At 46.1% G+C, this 20555-nt stretch overlaps 1 protein-coding gene across 5 annotated transcripts in view; it reads left to right on the forward strand.

Moving 5' to 3' along the window:
* The first annotated feature begins 5293 nt into the window (after nucleotides 1-5293).
* The window catches only part of LOC147701649 (immunoglobulin superfamily member 1-like), a 932114-nt gene continuing 916852 nt past the window's right edge, over nucleotides 5294-20555 (forward strand). For all 5 annotated transcript variants that reach the window (XM_086930282.1, XM_086930278.1, XM_086930279.1 and 2 more), the window contains exon 1: nucleotides 5294-5436. In XM_086930282.1, coding sequence (XP_086786408.1) covers nucleotides 5388-5436 — 49 coding nt within the window. In that variant the 5' untranslated portion in view covers nucleotides 5294-5387. The remainder of the gene's footprint in view (nucleotides 5437-20555) is intronic.

Here is a 20555-nt window from a genome sequence, read left to right on the forward strand (position 1 = left end):
TAGCTATGCAGCACATTAGCCTGGGTGCTGAAACATATACTGTTCTTTAACATGGAGGGAAAGTAAGCACCAAACTGCATGACATGCCAGTTATGGAAACACATGGAGAGAAAAATTGCCTTTCAGCAGGAAATTGTATAGTCCAAAGCTCTGTTTTTAATATAAAATCAGGGTATTCGGTAGTCATATCACTGAAAATACAAGATTTGAAAAAAATATTATTGTCAATGGGTGTTCGTGGAAGACAATTTCTATGTACTGGAATCTAAAGAATGCTAAAGTGATTTTGATATTTTACTGACCTCTGCTTATCGTTTTCTATCAAGAAAGTTAAATAGAGGCAGTTGCCAGGAAAGTTAAAGCAAGAAAGTCCCTCAGCAGAAAGCAATTCTGGTATTTTACTGACCTCTACTGGTCGTTCTCTATTAAGACAGTTAAATAGATGCAGTTGAACAGAAAAAAAAGTCCCTAAGCGAAGCAGACAACTCCTAGGGCTGATCTCCAAAGCCCACAAAGTACATACACATATAAGTATATACTAAAGTATATACAAGAGGTTTCAAATGCTCGACCTAAAAAGGCAGTGGACTAAAAAGAAAGCTGCACCTCAACTGTTATCTCCAAAAAGATTTGTAAGAAAGTGGAATTCTCTCTTTGTGCACTCTATAGACACCTTCTGCCAGAAGAGCCACCCTAAGCTAGAGAGAATCCATATACTGGAAAGTTAGAGCTGCACCACTATTTATGTTCCCTGAAGAAGTCCCTTTGTATATGGATGAAATGTGTTGGCTGGTTTTGCTGTGTACATATTAAGCAACAATAAAGAGAACATTTCTTACTGTTTCCTGATCTTTGTGGAAACATTTCATAAACCCTGTGATTATTGTAAATGTGGTGCATCTCTAGCTCTCTTTTATACAACTTTACTTATGTTAGTTTTTGAAGTAATACATGTCATTAAAAATAATCATTTGTGATCCCTATTCTCTGGTTTCTACTTTCAGCTGAACATAAACTGGCTTACATTCATTTTTGTTCCTTGAAGGGGAACCCTCATCACCATCGGCTTTATCATCAGCTATTTCTTGTGGTAATGCACTCTCCATTGCAATATTATGCAAAATTGTACACACAGCTATTATTTTGCAGATTGACCCTGTTTTATCAAAGTTCTATGCAAAGCAACACAGCAAGATACAATGCAGCTCTGCCTGAAAGGATGAGGACAGGATGTACCATATTTAACATTATATGGTGCTTTCCTGTGCTCTCCTTGTACCACCGTACAATGTGCTGCCTTGTACCAATGAATTCACCCTTGCGCTGTGGTGCAAGGGTGCCTGCATTGTAGACAAGAATGTTTTTGTACAGGAAGTGATACCTTTCTGCAAAAAAAAAAAAACACAGGCTTTTTTCTCTTTTTCATGTATGCTCCAGAACGCAGCACATGTAAAAAGAGGAAAACAATGAGGAGAAATACACATATTTCTCCTTGTTATGCCTCCCCTGGGAAGGCATATCATTTTGACTCATTCCCAGGTTTACCACTCACAGTAAATCTGGAAATGCAGCAAAAACCATCAGTGAATGCGTCGGAACACCCACGGTCCACCCATGAAACACGTTCCCAGGCTAGAGTGACGCAAGGCAGCAACGTGCGCCGTCCCGCGTTACTCCAGATTTGCCAAGCTCCCCAGGGCCACGCAGGGTGGCCTTGCATTGCTCGGCAAGTCAGACTTCAGTGTTGTGTTGCCCTTGTGTTATGTTGCATGACAGAAGGGCAACACAACACTATGATACCTTTGCCCCATCTTCACGCCTATTCGGGACAGACAGATGAAAAATAAAATGGTAATGAACTACCATTAGTTTTTTCATCCCAGGGGCTTTGGGGGGCAATTAAGTGGGACAACGCTCCTATGCTCCAGCGGTTACCATCTGCTTTCACTTGATGGTAATTTGCAAGTGCTATTTTGGCTTTATTTAAAGCAATAGCAATTTCCAAATGTTTAGTATATAGAAATAATGAAAAAAGTATGACTCCTATTTAAGGACTCACTAAGTAATGCTCTATTTGCCGATTCCTGAAATATTTTGTTTCATGTGGCATTTTAAGAAATCCTCATGTTTACCCTTTGATACATAAGGAATGCCTATATTAGCAATAATAAAGCGGTTTGCGACCGATTTATGATTCGCTAAAGCTTTGTACATGAGGCACTGTGTCTGCTATTTAGGGATTTTTTAAAATTTGCATACAACAGAACTTCCAGATATCATCTGTGATCGTGGAGTCCAAATCACGCTCCCATTTCATTCTATATTTCGATGTATTATTATGGGCATTCTCTGCAGCAGAATTGTTATAGTTTTGTGAGGAGACCTCGTGGCGAGGTAGAGGCAAATGTCATGGTCAGGGCTGCAAATGAGGATGGGATGTCAGTCAGTGAATTGCAGAAAGTATGCCTGAAGTGTCTTTCTAACATGCCAGTATAAGAAAAGTGGAAGGGAAGAGGTCTTGCCTCTTAAATTAAAAGCCAAAAGTATGATTTATCTACCTCGGAGAATTGCTACCCCAAAATGTGGATTTCCAAAGACGCCAGTTCATAAGAGAAGGGCAAGAGTGAGTTGTTGGTAATCGGATCCCATGGAGAACAGAACACAGTGTTACTTACATGGTGTGCGAGGGAGTGCCAAGCATGGACTGTACAGCTTATGGTGTTGGAGTAGAGTGTTGGAGGGGTAACCTTTCTTGCAACATAGATGGTGAGTGGAGTGTCGCTCGCCATGTCTCGTTCAGTAGAGTGAAAATGAAGGTGGAACCTGGGGTGGGCATAGTTATAGTTAAGGAGAGTAGGTAAGCAAGATAATAGTACTCCAGACTGGGGAAAGTAAAACCTCCCTTGGAGTAGGGTATGGTCAGAATGTTCCTATGTTCCTATGTATGCTTGGTTGTTTGTTGACTCACATCAAGCTTATAAAATGGAATGCATGGTGATAAAAAATAATTTTGTAAGATTGAGTGGAATATTAACAAATAGGTATAGTAAGACAGGAACGGAAATAATTTTAGGATGGCTGCCCATCCCGCGAAGGAGGAATTTGTTAGGGTGTGTTTGCTGTTTAATTTTCTATACCACTGGGTCACCAACAGCTGGAATGACAGCTGTTGGCTTTTGGTGAGCTCGTATCCCTAGCTGGCATATAGGAGTCTCACTCCATGCAAGGGGAAAATCAGAGCTAGGTATTTGAAGTGCAGGAGGTGGAGCAGTCATCATGGAGTTATCCCAGTCTATGCGCAGCCTGAAACAATGTCCACATTTGATTTCTCTTACGACTGGGTGAACATTAGAACCAGTTTGTTTATATAAGAATATTATCATCCACATAAGAGATACGAGAAAACTTGTCCTTGTTAGGCAGGTGCTTCCGTGGTGGAGTTTCTCGATCAGAATATTTATTAATGGGTCTGTGGCGATGACAAATAACAGAGAGGATGATGGCCATCATTGCCATGTACCACAAGGTATTGTAATTGGACTGGATAAGAGGGCGCCAACTCTCAATCTAGCTGTGGGCTGATAATAAAGCAGCTGAATCCAGTCTAAAAGTCCGATGCCCGCTGTTACCCTACCACGTACTGACCAGGGCAGTAAAGGTGACCATGGTAAGGATGGCTCCTCATTCGTGAGGAGTAGACAGCTCAATGAAAGGAGGACTGGAACACGCCATGGAGAGCAAAAGTAATGAATTTTCCAGTGAGCAACACAAGCAAGAAGCTTCCTAATGAGCTGAGTGGTGGATCATCAAGAAGGGCTTGTGTTATTGTCTAAGACAGTAAGGCTGGTTTAGGATTTGATGGATGTGGGGCGTCAGACAAAAATGTCAGATGTCCCTTTCTCCAAACTCACAGTTCTCTTGCTCCACTGAGAGTCAAGTGAAGTGTCAGGTTTCTGATGGCAAAGCCTCAACTAGCTCCGCTAGTGGACATCTTTGACCGGTGGCCAGTCCGCCCAATGGCCATCGCTCAATGTACATCAGAATGCCTGCCCTATTATGGCGGTTGCTCCTACATACATTATTCCACTCTGGCACTGCCTGGGAACAAGACACAAAGACGCAATCCCTATAGGCTTGGAGGAGATTCCCAGTACTCTTGCTTTGGGCGTTTCATATTAAAAAACACAAACCTTTGCAGGTGACTGCATTAAATATGGAGCCTGGTGGGCCAAGCGTCAGTGTCCTCATCAGAGCCACTAAGGCACTGACGAGGGCCTCATTTTTGGGTTATGGCATAGGGCAGCGCAGCAAGTCACCTTACTGCACTGCCCTACATCAAAGTGAAAGGGCAGGAATGCACCGTATTTATCTAATATGGTGCGTTCCTGTGCTTCCACCAACGCTGGTGTAGTTTCAGCAGCCTAGTGCCAACGCAGGTACCCTTGCACCATGGAGCAAGGGTGATTGTGTTGTTGGCAGGGTTATGTTTCTGCAGGAAGGTGCACCTTCCGGCACAAAAATAATTGTTGGAGGCGTTTTCCTTTTTCTATGTGTGAGGAGAATGCAGCAGACATGGAAAGAGGCAAAATGGGAAGAAATAAAGTTATTTATCCTCGTTACTCTTCCCCTGGGGAGGCGTAAGGTTTTGGCGCATCCACAGGCTCACATAGTTTTGTAAATCAGGGGTAGCCTCAAAATCTATGGGTGTTGTGTGCGGATCACCCACCACAACGCCCATGGAACACCATCCTGAGGCAGAGTAAGGCAACACATCAATTTGCGCTGCCGTGCCTTACTCCAAATCTATGAGGCCATTCAAAGCCACGCATATTATCTTTGCGTGGCCTCATAGATAATATTTCAAGGTATGCCCCGCCGGAGCATAGGAAAAAGTGAGGCTACGGTGGTCTGAGGGGGTCATAAATATTCCCTTGAGGCTTCAAGCCTGCTGGGAGAGGATCTCTAAATATGTTGGTGCTCTCCACCGGGGGAGCAGAGGCCATGCCACATGTGACCTAGAGTGCTAGTAGACCCCTTGCCAAACTTTAAATTAGCCCATATATCTGTTTTATCCAGGACAGTCTCACCTGCATGGGAACATAAGTTTCTTTGTATAACTATTCGTTTTGTGAAATATTTTTTGGGTATTCACTGAGGAGCAAATTCTCGGTGCGGAGATGAATCAATTTCCTTCCCCTTTATGAGTAGCTGAAAAATCGTCTGCTTTGTCATTGTGCAAAGTACACACAAGGGTGTTGTGAAAGTTACCAAGAAGGAGGGGGAGGACAGCAGTTTTAGATCGGTTAGAGTTGAGAAATGGACAGATTCTAGTCAGTTCCTCTTCGCTGGATGAGAGGAGCTTCAGCGGATGCCGAGGTCTGCCTGTGATGCTGCTCAAGATGTCGCCTGCGTTCACCTCCTGCCTCTTCTTCAGCTGTAAGTCTCATCCGGCTCATCCCTTTATTGCATTTTTCCAGACCCTAATTATCATATTAGCAGATAAGGATATTCATCCCCACCAGCCTGCTCACTTCTTAACCTGGCATTTGCGGTTTCCTGGGGATCAGTGCCGACTTTGGGGTGGTGCGACTGGTGCAGCCTCACCTGACGCTGACTTTGGGGGGCACAGTGTTTACAAATAACTTATGGGTTTACAAGCACCCGCTGCATTGTGTCCTATGTCTCAAGTAGATTTCAGACAACAATAAAAATGTCAAGATAACTGGTGAATAATCACCAGCGTAGGTAGGGGGGTCGGTCCGCCCCAGGCGGCACGATTTTACGGGCGGCGGCCGTGCGGCACTGGCCTTTATAATTTATTTGGCCATGGGCTGAACTGACTGTGCAGAAGTCATTATGTGCAGCCGAGTGTTAGCTGCGTTCACGTGACATGGCATCAGGACAGTGACAGGAAGTTCAGTTACAGAGCCAGGCAGGGCCCCAGTGTGAGCGGGCTGTAGTTACGATTTGTTTCTGTAGTTAAAGTGGCATCCTCTCACTGCTCGCTGGGCTGCCTGTTCCAAATTGGTCACGGTGCCTAATCATGCTGCTCTGGGACCAGACCTGTTTGGAGAAGAGAAGTCACAGACTGTCAGCAGAGAGGCCGCTGCGTGGCTCACTGAGGTATTAATACATCTTTTTAAAACTAACAGCCTGAGAAACACCGAGCCTGCCCTGTAGCTCTGCTCACTGCTCTCCAGGCTCGTGTATTTGACAATTCATTATTTCGTGTGTGAAATTATATGAAGAGGACTTAAGTAAACAAAGCGCCCGCGAGTCTAGAGTCACTGAAATGCTTAGTGATAGAGCGAGATATGTTCAAAACATAAAACGCCCTAGAATAAGCTGCGCTTTACTATTAAAGTAATATAGCCCGGCGTATCACCTGTGAGGGTTCAGTTCAGCGTGGTGGGAATTTCTTTTAGCTGGTTGCAAACGTTTGTTACCGTATCCATTTTTGACCAGTTTTTGGACTTTGAATGACATAGTCCTGGCAGAAAAATTGAGTGCACTTCTACTGGTTACAAAAACGACACCAAAACAAGTCCTATGATGCAGCTGCTTCCCCAGGAGCGAGAGCACATAAATTGGGAAAAGAGTGCTGCCAGTTTATGTGTTGAAAATGTGGCATCGTTTGCTGTCACACTATTTTGGTGTTTAGTCCACAAAAATGGCACCAATTCGGATAGTAACCACTTACTTGAATTGTGACTCTTGAAACAGATTGCACTCTAATGAGTCGAAGTGGCCAAAAAATAACACTTTTAATTCGCATTAGTGATGCTGCACTAATTTGCTGCACAAATTGTACATCATCCATCATGCAATTTATCAATGATTTTTCTACAAGTATAATTGACACAGCTGAGACCGTTTCAGATCAAGACTGCAGGCCAAGTTTTTATAAACTGCTTGAACTTGGCTGCGTAGGAGATGACGTGCAGTTAACTCTGCCAGGTGTACAGGGGTGAAGAAGTGATAGAGATGGCAATCCTCTGGCACCACTGGATGGGAGTGGCATCCGAGAATCGGGAAGGAGAGGCCCTTGCCTCGTCACCACTTGCCCTGAGGTCCAACCAAAACTTCGGCACCATGCTAGGTACAATAAACATTTAGCGCCATCTGACACAATGTATGTAATTCAGCGCCTGAAATCTTTCACAAAGCAGTTCATCGTGTGTCCAATTGCAACCACCAGCTTCCAGTGACAACTTGCTTACTGGAATTTCCTCGAGGCAGACCAAGTTTATGGCCAAACAGGGGCCCAGGAGTTCAGATGAATTAAGAATCAAACGTGTTGTTGCATTTCAGTCATATTACCGGTCAGGGTTCGAACTGGCACGATGCCATCCATCAGTGATGGAAAGTGGTATCAGCTAATCAACCAATCTGTTTGTATTGTGCTCACGCCAGAAAGCTGGTTGTTATAGATCGTCAACATGTTGATTGGCGCTTTGGCTATTTGTTTTCTGATCGCCACAAGTGATTTACAAATACGCACGCGTGGGTGGTGCCGCGGTGGGTTAGGCTCCATTCCGATGTCCCTTGATTGATTGATTTATTTACAGATTTCATTTAGATTTTGAATACCAATGTTGCCCTAATTTTACCTTTCAGCAACCTGCTTTTTCCTGAAGTATAACAATCTTTAAACTTTCATCTGCACTTCACCTGGTTTGTTTCCACTCCTGGTCATTTTACCCAAGAAACCTATGAACAAAAACTTGTTACCACTAGTCTGCTTTCCGTTTTTTTTCAAATCCATTCTGGCTATTTTATTTTAAGAAGTGTATCAACTGCTGCTCCTAGCTTTTTGCACAGGACTGTTTTTTAACTGCTATTTTTATAGGATTGATTTGGGAATTAGGGGGCATATTACCAAGCTTTAGCGATAATTATCGCTATTGCTTGGTTAGAGACAAAATTTTAGCGCTGAGCTGCGGCGATTTTTATCGCAGATAAACCTTGGTATTACCAAGGTTTATCGCAAATGCGATAAAAATCGTCCGCAATGCATGAATATCGCTGAAAAGTCAGCGATATTTATGCATTACCGAGCTAATGCTCGTAGCCATGTTATCCACCTCCCATTGGATAACATGGCTAAGAATTGCTCAGGGCAGGTGTTAGCTTTTGGAGATATTCACGCTTAGCGTGAATATCTCCAAAAGTTGGTAATAGGAGATAGCGATGTTAGCGACTGTTTCCAGTCGCTAACATCGTGGCACGCCCACTTTGCATGTCATTAGTGATAAATATCACTGACATGCAAAGCGGGGAACAAGATGGTCGCTATCTCCTACTAGCTGTCGCTAACTGGTGTTAGCGACAGCTAGGTAATAGGGAGATAATTTCATCTCCGCTTTCTTGGCTTTTATAGCCAAAAAAGCGGGGATAAACCCCCTTGATAATATGCCCCTGTATTTATTGTAAAGATTTTAAAAATCACACAAACAAGAGACTCTCTACAAGGTATGCAGTGTACGTTTCTTGCATATTCATGGCATTTCTCCCAGTTCGTTTTCGGCTTCTGAAACTCTGATCTCAATTTTTTTCAGTAAACTATTTTCCTCTGTCATCTAGAGACGAAATGCTGGTTTCTCGCTCCGTGATGATGTGTGTGGTCAGGCAAGTTTCAATAAGGCTCGTTTGTTAGCATCAGTGGCAGCACAAGGTAGGGTGCAGGTAGAATCCCTAGGACCGGACAGTCGCCGAGGATTTTGAGTTCTTCTGACTGATGGCTTCCAATCCATGCGCAGTCTTTGCGCTCGCACTGGTCCTCGGAGCGCCTATTTAAAGTCGTCCTCCCCCGCGCAGCGGGGACGCGCAGTCGGGGCGCCCTCGCGTAGCCCTCGCGTAGCCTGAGTCGTGCCAGAGTCCTGCCCGTCTGCGCCCGTCAGCGACGAGGAAGCGCGAGTCGCGGCAGGGCTCTGGTCACAAGTTTCGATTACCATCATGCCTGCTCTGCCAACATTCAGCTATACTCGGGCTGAACTGCTGTCCATTGGGAATAGGGTCGATGTTGGTTCATGTGATCCTGTGGACCCCTTATCAGGCCCATTTGTTTGCAGCTGTAGGGGGTGGTCCCTAGACAGACCGGTTAGGATTCGATCTTTTGAAGGGAGTGATCCGATCACGCGCAATAACATCGCAGCCCGTGCACTTCGGATCTGGAACCTGAACGTGAGGTCATTGGTCAATCATCACCAGTTTATATATGACCTCATTGAAAAGGACTCCCCCGATCTACTTTTCCTCACCGAAACCTGGCTTCAGGACTCGGATGCCGCTATCCTTAATCTTACCTTTCCACCGGAATATACGGTCTTCACACTGAATCGGGCCATGAGAGGAGGTGGCATCGCCATGGTGGTAAAATCGTGCTTCCCCGCGGAATGGAAAGCCCTTGGGTTGCCAGCCTGTGAGAGTGCCCTTTTTAAAGTGGCCTTCAGTCATCATTTCACGCTGAGCGGTATTCTTATCTACCGCCTTCCAGGCAATGACACAGCCTTCAAGACCGCCCTTGCCGATACGGTAAGTTCTCTAGCACCTAGCTGTGCAAACTTCAACATCACTGGCGACCTTAACATTCATTTTGACTGCGTATCGTCCACAGCCGTAGACACTTTGTTTGCAGATCTTGAAGCACTGCAACTTGTCCAACTTGTAACACTTCCCACTCATACTGGGGGACACATTCTTGATCCCTTCTTTACCACTCTGGAGAGGGTGAAGGTGTCCAACCCGATCCCGGTTGGCTGGACCGACCATCTGCTGGTGGAAGTCTTCTGTCCCATCGATAATATGCCATTCAAATCTGTGGATATGCTGATTCTTAAAAGACACTGGCACAAGCTCAAACTTGAGGAGTTTTACAGGTTACTGGAGCAGAAACCCCTGAGCCCTTTTCTGGATGTGGAACGAGGCTACGAACTGTTTTGCAAATGGATTTCGGATGCCCTTGACTCCCTTATACCTATGCGCTGGTCGAAATGTCATTCTAAGGTACCTAGCCCATGGTATAACGACTCTCTTGCCGAGCTTAAAAAAATCTGCCGGAAAGCTGAGAGGGAATGGAGGAAGTCTTATGACCTCAGCCTGAAATCCTCTTATTTTGCCAAACTGAAGACCTATCATAGGGCAATTTGCAGAACTCGTGCCGCATTCTATGCCCAGGAATTCCAAACCAGTACCAACCCCTCTAAATTAATTTTCAAGGTCCTTAAAGACCTTATGAATAAAAGAGCCACTTCGGCAGAAATCTGCACCGACTCTCACTGCGAGAGTCTAGCTTCCTTTTTTTTGGAGAAAGTGCAGGCTATCTACCGAGGATTTGACCTGTCTCTGCCTGATCCAGAGCTAGCTGGCCCGAACCTCTCGGGCTATGAGACTCTGACCTCCTTGCCTGACTTGTCTATGGAGGCTTTTGACAAGCTGAGCCTCAGGATTAAATCAGGCTCCCCTCTGGATCCGCTGAAGCCAGCTCAAATTAAGATGCTTTCCCCCCTGTGTCGGGTCCCGATACTTACCTTGATCAACCTATCGTTGTCTACCGGAAGGGTCCCCTCCTCATGGAAGCAGGCGGTAGTCACCCCAGTTTTAAAGAAGGCAAACGCAGACCCGCTCCTGCCTGAGAACTACCGCCCCAAATCTCTTCTTCCCTGGACTGCCAAAGTCACCGAGGCTCATGTAAATTCCATCCTGACTGACCATCTTGCTCATAACCATATACTAGACCCGAGGCTTCCGGCCGGGACACAGCACCGAGACCGCTCTGCTCTATATGACCGAGCATCTGCGTCTGGTGCTCGACTCCGGACGGACGGCGGCGCACTTTTTATTAGATCTGAGCGCCGCATTCAATACTGTGTCCCACCGTATTTTGAATCAGCGCCTAGAGGGAGCTGGAGTAGCAGGGACTGCTCTTCAGTGGTTCCGCTCTTTCCTCTCTGATCGATTCTTTAAGGTGGCTATACCACCCTGCCAGTCCACCTTCCATCCTTTGGACCTGGGGGTCCCACAGGGCTCCTCGTTGAGCCCTACCTTGTTCAACCTCTACGTGAAACCGCTATCTGCGATCGTCAAACAGTGGGGTTTGACGATGACCTCATATGCAGATGACACGCAGCTAGCGGTGACACTGAGTGGAGACCCTGAAGTGGATGCCCCCAGATTCCGAGCAGGACTTGTGGCAGTGGCAAATTGGTTAAAAACCAATTGCCTACAACTGAATGCCAAAAAAACTGAAGTTATGGTTTTGGGGAAACATGCGGAGCTTTGGGGAGATCAGTGGTGGCCTCCAGAATTGGGCGTCACTCCCGTCCCAGCTTCCGAAGTAAAGAACTTAGGGGTCTGGCTGGATCCGGCACTTACCTTTACGGGCCATACGAAGAAGGTTGCAGCCACCTGCTACGGAATCCTGCGAGGCTTAAGGCCAATCCTCAAGTTTTTTGACCCCCCTACCCGGCAGCTCGTGGTCCAAGCCTCGGTTCTATCTTGGCTGGACTACGGTAGCGCGCTGATGCTGGGGGTAAACCAGGCTGAGGCATCTAGGCTACAAAGGGTACAGAATGCTGCGGCGCGGGCCATTGTTGGTCTTCCCAGGCATTGCTCTGTTTCCAGCACTATTTCTGCCCTTCACTGGCTGCCGGTCAGGCAAAGAATTAAGTTTAAGGCGCTTTGTTTGGCCTTTAAAATCATGAAGCTCTCCTCGCCGCCTGCACTTGCTCACTTGCTCACCCCTTACGTTCCTTCGAGGTCCTTGAGATCGGAGGCTCTTCATCTCGCGGTCTGCCCCCGTTTTAAACTCAGCAGGATGGGTGGCCGCTCCTACCGAGTGCTTGCCGCTGGGTTATGGAATTCTCTCCCGGTGCACATTCGAGCTCTGGACAATCTGTCCGCCTTTAGGCGTGCTATCAAAACTTTCCTGTTTTCTGTACTTGGTTAGCCGTCTTTTTCCTTTTTCCTGCATGTTATGTTTTAGTACCTGTTCAAGCGCCAGGACGCCCCTTTGCTGGGGCAGATGCGCGCTGTATAAATAATATTAACGTAAGATAACATAACATACTACAAGGTAGGGTGCAGGTAGAATCCCTAGGACCGGACAGTCGCAGAGGATTTTGAGTTCTTCTGACTGATGGCTTCCAATCCATGCGCGACCTCTCAGTATTTGTGCTGCTCACGCTCACACTGGCACCAGGCAGAAGTGTTTTGAAGTCCTGCTGTACCCCCTGCTGTCTCACCAGCCCTGGCCCCTAGGCAGAGATTCCCTCTGGGCGGGCCTTTGATGTAAATAAATAAATGTAAATGTAAAATGTAAATTGATACTTGTATAGCGCACTACTCACCCGCAAGCATCTCAAGGCGCTTGTACGAATACCGCTGTGGAACCCATCCTGGCTTTCCCTGTGAGGTGTCCACTCCTGGGCACCCCCAAGGTGGAGGCCAGGCATCCTTAGCGTTGTGGGGGCCGTTGTGGAGATTAAGCAAGCTATTGCCCAGAGTTGCAGAGTGGGACTCTATGATTTGTATAGGCACCGAGGCGAGAATTATCAGGTCCGTGGAATTTTGAGCCCAAGACCCACCAAGGCGGGGAATTTAACCCTGGTCCCGGGCTAGACCTCTGCATCAGGGTCTGCCGCTCTAATCATTGAGCCACACTTCTCCACTCTTCTTCACCTGCCCTGGCTCCTTGTGTGATGCGGGAATGGTGGGGTCCTTGTGTTCGTCCAGACGAGCTCTGTGCTGTATGTACTATTTTCAAAAGGCACAAGCCAGAGCCTGTAACTTGTCAATTACCTGAAGTGGCAGCTGCGACTGAGGATTCTGCAGACTGTCAGTGCTGATAGAGTGATGCTGATTGAGTGATGTATGCGGTTGGAGGGGTGACGGACATATACCTATAACATTTTATAGTACTTGAAATGGAAACATAGAGAAAGTGCTGCTACTTATTATCTACAGTACCTATTCGCTCCCCCGAAGTGCTGCTGCCCTCCCATTAAATGTATTACAGCAGTGCTGAGAAATGCAGATGCTCTTTCTTTTAAATTAAAGTAGTGCAGGTACTCAGTACCAGACACCATCTACTCAGTTAAAGCAATACTTTACATGAAGAAGTTTGGATTTAATGATCACTCTGGTAAGGTTTTATATCATGGAATGGAAATGTTACACAGGAGCGAGCGGTGTGAATAATCTGCGGTGCAAGCAGGTGTAAAGTGTAGGATGAGAGGAGATTCCACAAGTGTGAGAGCGTTTTTGAAGAAGTGTTTTGAAGGAGTATGTGCATGGGAAAAAGCAGAAGAAGGGTCTTGTGCTGCTTTTGGCACCTGTTGAGGAGAACTGCATTTCCATTTCTGGTACTTTGCAGCAGTTTTAAGAAAATCTTAAAGTTTCTCATTGCTCAAATGGTTGTAATTTCTGGTATTATTGTTTCCCTCGTCTTCATTTCTTGATTTTGCTTGCGAGAAAGTGTCACTCATAGTCATTGAATGTCACCCATAATGACATTGAAATTCTGAAAATGTCACACATAAGTAACCTGAAACCTTGGCAGCTATGCACAATATGTTTAATTGGAGAGTAATTGGAGAGTACCAGCACTTTTCAAGAGTGACTAGTACGTTTAATTACAGAGTACCGGCACTTCTCAGAAACAAGCAGGTACTCTGGTACAGGGTGCCTGCTCTTCAATTTTTCCATTTCTAGTTTTGGAAAGCATAGGTAGGTAACATGCCTCAAGCTACTGTACATTTTTCAAGGACGAGCACAGGAAGTGATTTGTTTTTGCTTGTTTTGTTCGACGTAAGTTCTTTCACACCTAATTCTAGAGCTCAGCTTAGCAGCGGGCTGCCTGTGGAGGAGAAGTGATTTGTGATTTGTGTGGGTATTTGTAAAGCGCAACATTCGCTCCGGAAGGAGCATCTTGGCGCTGATTTCATTGGTAAGAGATCACATTACTTCATAGAGGCTAGGAGTTAGATGGCTGCCTTGGTGTAGTCATCAGGGAGTTTAAAAATCCAGGGGACATATTACCAACAACTAGCGATAATTTTTGTCTCTAACTTGTTTAGAGACAAAAATTATCGCCGCACATCGGCGATTTTTATCGCAGATAAACCTTGCTATTAGCAAGGTTTATCGCAAATGCGATAAAAAACGGCCGCAATGCATGAATATCGCTGAAAAGTCAGCGATATTCATGCATTATCGAGCAAATGCTCTTAGCCATGTTATCCACCTCCCATTGGATAACATGGCTAAGAACTGCTCAGGGCAGGTGTTAGCTTTTGGAGATATTCGCGCTTAGCGCGAATATCTCCAAAAGTTGGTAATAGGAGATAGCGATGTTAGCGACTGTTTCCAGTCTCTAACATCTTGGCACGCCCACTTTGCATCTCATTAGTGATAAATATCACTGACATGCAAAGCGGGGCCCAAGATGGTCGCTATCTCCTTTTAGCTGTCACTAACTGGTGTTAGCGACAGCTTGGTAATAGGAAGATAATTTTATCTCCGCTTTCTTGGCTTTTAAAGCCAAAAAAGCGGAGATAAACCCCCTTGATAATATGCCCCCAGGTTTTTAGTAATTTCCTGAACTGTTTTTCCTGAGTTTGGGACCTGAGGTATTTAGGCATGGAGTTCCAGGCTTTAGTGGCCAGATAGCTTAGGGTTTTGCCACCTTTGGTTTTGAGATTAAACTTTGTTTGAAGGATTTGGTTGTCATTGGCAGGGTTCTGCTAGGGTTGTAGTGGGGGAAACGCCTGACAAGATACTTCGGGCCTGTGTTATTGAAAGGCCGGAATGCAGCAATAAGAATCTTGAAGAATATTCTCTTGTGTAGTGGGAGCCAGTGTAAAGTTTTTAAAGCTTGCGATATGGAAGATTTCCTGGGTAGTTTTAAAACTAATCTGGCTGCGGCGTGTAGCACACTTTGGAGTTTATTAAGTGTGGATTTTTTAGCGCCTGCTAGGAGACCGTTGCAGTAATCTAGGCGTGCGAGAATTAAAGCCACTGCTACGGTTTTTCTAGAGTCTATCGGTAAGAAGTGAAAGAATTTTTTCAGAGACTTTATGATGACGAAGCAGCGGCCCGCTACAGTCCTAACATGTTGGTCGAATGACAGATGAGTGTCAAACAGAACTCCAAGATTCCTTGCTGTTTCAACGGTCTGGGGGGGGAGCAGCTGAGTCTTCAGGCCACCATAGGCTTGGACAGAAATTAACTTTTTTTCCCATTGGGAGGATTTCTGTCTTGCTGGAATTGCATTTGAGATGGTTAATATCCATCCAGTGAAATACAGCCTTTAGACAGCTTTTGAGGTTTAGCTCTGCCTTAGTAGAGTGTTCCTCTAGGGGTACGATGAGTTGCGTGTCATCGGCATACGATGTTACAAGTATGCCGAATGACTCAATCAGAGAAATGACAGGGATCAGGTAAATATTAAAAAGTAGAGGGCTCAAAATGGATCCCTGGGGGACTCCTGATGGGACCCTCTCCTCTTTGGAGAGGAAGGGACCTAGGGCGATCGTTTGAGACCTGTCGGTTAAAGAAGAAGTTATCCATGCGAGAACCACCTCTGAGATACCGATATCTTTCAGTCGGCTAAGCAAGATGGAATGCGAGATGGTATCGAACGCCGCTGTGAGGTCTAGAAGAATAAGCACAGCGTTCTTCCTCTGATCCTGGAGTAGCTTTATGGAGTCTGTTAACTCAATCAGTGCTGTTTCCGTAGAGTGGTGGGGGCGAAAACCTGATTGTTGGGGATGGAGCACGTCATGTGCTTCAAGATGCCTTTTGAGTTGTCTGTAAACCATTTGTTCTGTAATTTTTCCTAGGGCAGGGAGGAGAGATATTGGACGGAGATTAGTAAGGTCAGATGGGGATTTGTTAGGTTTTTTCATCAGGGGCTTTACTGTTCCCTGTTTCCATTCGTGTGGCACGATCCCCGTACTGAGGGAAGAGTTAACAATCTTGTTTATTATTGGGTTTACCACATCAATGAGTTGATGGAGAATTCTGGGGGGGCAAAGGTCCGAGGGAGATCCTGATTTGCATGCCAGAATAGCTTCTCTGGTTTGATCTAAATTGACCGGAGTGAAATTTTTAAGGCTTCCGACTGGGATTACTTTCTGCTTAGGTATGCAAGAGATTTGAGCCCTTTGGGGTGGAGGGAAGTTTTTTTGGATTGCGTCGATTTTATCCTCAAAAAAGTCAGCTATTTGGTCACAGAACTCTTGTGATGGGGGGATTTCAGGTAGTAACGCTCTGGGCTGAGTGAAAGTCTATACTATTGAAAACAAAGTTTTCTGTTTTTGATTAGACTCCATGATGGCGTTGGTATAGAAGACTTTTTTAGCTGTTTTAATGTTGGAATGATATATTTTCCTCAATTGGATGTATGAAAGTCTGTCCGTCGTGTCGTACTTTTTACGCCATTTGCGTTCGGCTTTTCTGCAAGATAGATGGACTTTTGCTAGATCTGGGGTGAACCATGGGGCATTAGTCTTAAGTTTCTTATCTGTTTTTCGAGGTCGTTTGGGAGGTTCTTGTGCTCTGATCTCCTGCAGTATCCATCTATGGAAGAGATTAGAGTCGTGTTCAGTGTCACCAGTAAGGTTAGGGATCTGTGTAAATGTAAATGTGTAAATGTAAATGTGTTGTATTTGTATAGCGCGAACAGTCACCCGTAAGTATCCCGGCGCTTGTACTCCTACCACAAGGGAACCCCTCCTGGTTTTTCCTTGTGAGGTGTCCACTCCTGGGCATCCCATGGTGAAACCAGGCATCCCTTGTGTATCGGGGGCCGTTGTGGAGACTAAGCAAGCTATTGCCCAGAGTTGCAGCGTGGGGCCCATGCTTAGATTCAGCACTGAGGCGAGAATATCCAGTCAGAGGAATTTAAGCCCGATCCCGCCGAGGCGGGAATCGAACCCTGGTCCCTGGCCAGCACTCTGCATCAAGGTCTGCCGCTCTAACCATTGAGCCACACTTCTCCACATGTGTAGGGGTAATGGGATTGAGCTCGAAGTTTTCCTCTATCTTTATCCAGTTTACAAAGTTTTCCGAGTGTGAGCTGGGATTACTGGAGATCTGCGGGCGGGAGATAGTAATGTAGAACGGGATCAGACTATGATCAGTCCATATTTGTGGGACAGGGGGAAGGGTGGTTAGAAGGGGGAAGTTCGTACATACCCCATCGAGTATATGACCCAGAAGGTGAGTGGGTTGGGTAACTCTTTGTTGCAGGTTGAAAATTTCTAGGGTCTGTAGAAAGTTATTGGCTTGAGGGTCCATTTTGGACTCGAGGTGTAGGGTAAAATCCCCAGTGAGAGTAAAGTGTGGGTATCTCAGGAGATGGTGTCCCAAAGAGTCACTAAGCGTATCCAGGAATCTGGAGGCATTACCTGGGGGGCGGTAAATTAAAGCTCCCGAAAAGGAGGTGGATTCGTTAAGTTTAATTGAGAAGCCAAGACCTTCAATGTCTTTTAGGGAGTCTAAGTTGAAAGTGTGGCAGTTGAAAGTGTTTCTGAGTAACACGGCGACTCCTCCACCTCTCCCCTTCAATCTATATTGCCTAAAGATGGAATAGCCCTGGGGGAGGGCAATGGCTAGATCAGGATTGCTATCGTCCGTTAGCCAGGTCTCCGTTAGAAGGAGGCAATCGAGGTCTGAGTCTAGGATGAGATCTCTAACATCTTGACTATGGCAACACATGGAGCGGGCATTGATCAGTCCTCCTTTAAAATGCGGCTTGTTGTCCATGGAGTAGTTACAGGGGTAGGGGACTTGGCAGGGTCTCTGTAGGAGGATCAGCGACAGAGTTTACAGCTGAAGGGTCCATTTAAGTTCCTCATATCGAGCTTGCAAGTGCAGTTATTTTTCCAGCGTAGACGGCGGAGGTCGTTGGGCTGGTATCTTACTAGGGTGGGGGTAAGGACAGAGTGGCCTGCGCCTGTCGCGGACTTGGCGCGGACGGGCGCAGACGAGCTTGCCTCCGGCGCTCCCACTGCGCTCGTCCGCTGCGCTTCCTGTGCATGCACATATCTACCTGAGGGGGGTGTGGCCTCGAGGGGTGGGGTCAGGGCGCACGCCGGTGATGGCGGCCGCTCCAAGTAAACAATAAGCGCTACAGCGTTCAAGTCGGCTGTGCGCTGCTATATGCGTTGGGCTGCTGCCCCAAATGAGGAATGAGGGCTGTAAGTAATCTTTTCCCAGTCAATTTTAAAATCACGAAGTATAAGTTACAACAAACAGCAATATTTAAAAACAGTGTTGAAGCAAAAGAAGTCGTACCGCCAGCTCCCGGCTTTCGCCTCAGGAGTGGGTAATGAAATCTAAGATGACGCTAGTTATCAGCGTTTTTGTGGGCTTGGCGGGGGACATGGTCTTGAGGGGGCGTGGTCAGCGCGCACACCGGTGATGGCGGCCGCTCCAAGTAAACAATAAGCGCTACAGCGTTCAAGTCGGCTGTGCGCTGTTATATGCGTTGGGCTGCTGCCCCAAATGAGGAATGAGGGCTGTAAGTAATCTTTTCCCAGTCAATTTTAAAATCACGAAGTATAAGTGACAACAAACAGCAATATTTAAAAACAGTGTTGAAGCAAAAGAAGTCGTACCGCCAGCTCCCGGCTTCCGCCTCAGGAGTGGGTAATGAAATTTAAGATGACGCTAGTTATCAGCGTTTTTGTAGGCTTGGCGGGGGGCGTGGCCTCGAGGGGGCGTGGTCAGCGCGCACGCCGGTGATGGCGGCCGCTCCAAGTAAACAATAAGCGCTACAGCGTTCAAGTCGGCTGTGCGCTGTTATATGCGTTGGGCTGCTGCCCCAAATGAGGAATGAGGGCTGTAAGTAATCTTTTCCCAGTCAATTTTAAAATCACGAAGTATAAGTGACAACAAACAGCAATATTTAAAAACAGTGTTGAAGCAAAAGAAGTCGTACCGCCAGCTCCCGGCTTCCGCCTCAGGAGTGAGCTTCACCTGACTATCAGCGGCGATTCTATGTGTTTTTCAGACCTCTTTCAGGTGCTCGCTGTCCTTTTTCCCCAGCACCCGCCAGGGGGCGGCAATCTGAAGGATAGCCCCGGGCGCTACAAGCTCTAGCTACGCCCCTGTGAATAATGATCCTGCTGGTGAGCATCAGAGTTGTGTCTAGTGGTAGTTTGACTCATCTTAAAGTAATGTATAAAGAACGTATAATATGCAGATCAAAGAATTGTATTGTATGTAGGTCACTCAGAGTGTTACTGCTTTTGCCACAGAGATCCTTTTGTTACTTGCAGTTCATAAATTAAAATCCTGATATAGGACAGTGACCTATGAACTGTCATCAAGGAGCTGTGCGCAAACTGCATAGTATAGGTTAGAACACTATTCCACTCCCTCCGCCCCTCCCCCTCTTTTTTCATTGTCTATTCATAATGGTGCTGAAAAGATTTAGTTTAGGGAGGAATACATTCTTATTAGTAAAGCCAATCCCAACCAGCACTTTAAAATAAATAAAACATATGTGATAAAGGGCTATGGAAAAATGAGGGGCAGTGGTGGAGGGTGCTAGTGATGGAATCTGTTGGGAAGGAGGTAAACACGGGGCGTAAATAAAAATGGTCGCACTGGGCATCACTTGCGCTAAAGCTGGCCCTGTCCATGACACCTACTTAGGGGTTCGACATCTGATAGAAAATGATTCAAGATTAGTAAATTAGATATACGATTAAAGCAAAATTGAAAATTAAAAAAAGTTAAACGCTTTGGAAATGTGAATGATTTTAAAATTGCAGGGTATACATTACATTGGCATCCTTAGCTGGATTGCCAGAGCTGCACAGGTGCAGTAAACACAATCTAGTATGGAGGATTGGTGGCATCGCTGAATTTAATTAATGGTGTACGGACAAAAAGAGAACATGCATTAGGAGCAAAAAAGACATAGCGGCTTGCTAGAGTCAAGCATATTGCTTCATCTTTTTGAAACAAAATCAAAGTTTGAAAAGTACCAGACTGTCATTAAAATTAAAACTTCAATTTTTGTGTATTTTTTCTTTGCGAATTAAATACCCTGGGGCAGATTTATGTTAACTGGCGCATCCCCAGGGATGCGCCAGTTAATGTGCGCAACAGTGCGCCACAGCTCCGCCACCCATGGTGCGCCGCATTTACAATGCGGTGCACCATGGGGCAAAAACGGCACAGATGCGTGACGCATCTGTGCTGTAAAGGTGGTGCATTGGTGGAGTTGCAGCTCCAGCAAGGCTCGGGGTTGCCCCATCTTCACAATGCTGCGTCAAGACCTACGCCTGCTTCAAGCAGGCGCAGGGTTTTGACGCAGCATTGGCCTGAAAGTGACTGAGTGAAATCTTATAGATTTCACTCAGACACTTTTAGGAGGCGTTCCTGCGCAGGAACGCCCCCCCTGCGCAGGAACGCCTCTTTATGGTTTAGGGCTTTACAACGTGACGCATCTCCTAGATTGCGCCGCCGTTGCGTCAAATAAAGTGACAAAATTGCGGCGCAAAGAATCGCAAGGGCCTCATAAATCTGCCCCCGTATCTCAT

The sequence above is a fragment of the Lissotriton vulgaris genome, chromosome 7, assembly GCF_964263255.1.
Source record: "Lissotriton vulgaris chromosome 7, aLisVul1.2, whole genome shotgun sequence".
NCBI lineage: Eukaryota > Metazoa > Chordata > Amphibia > Caudata > Salamandridae > Lissotriton > Lissotriton vulgaris.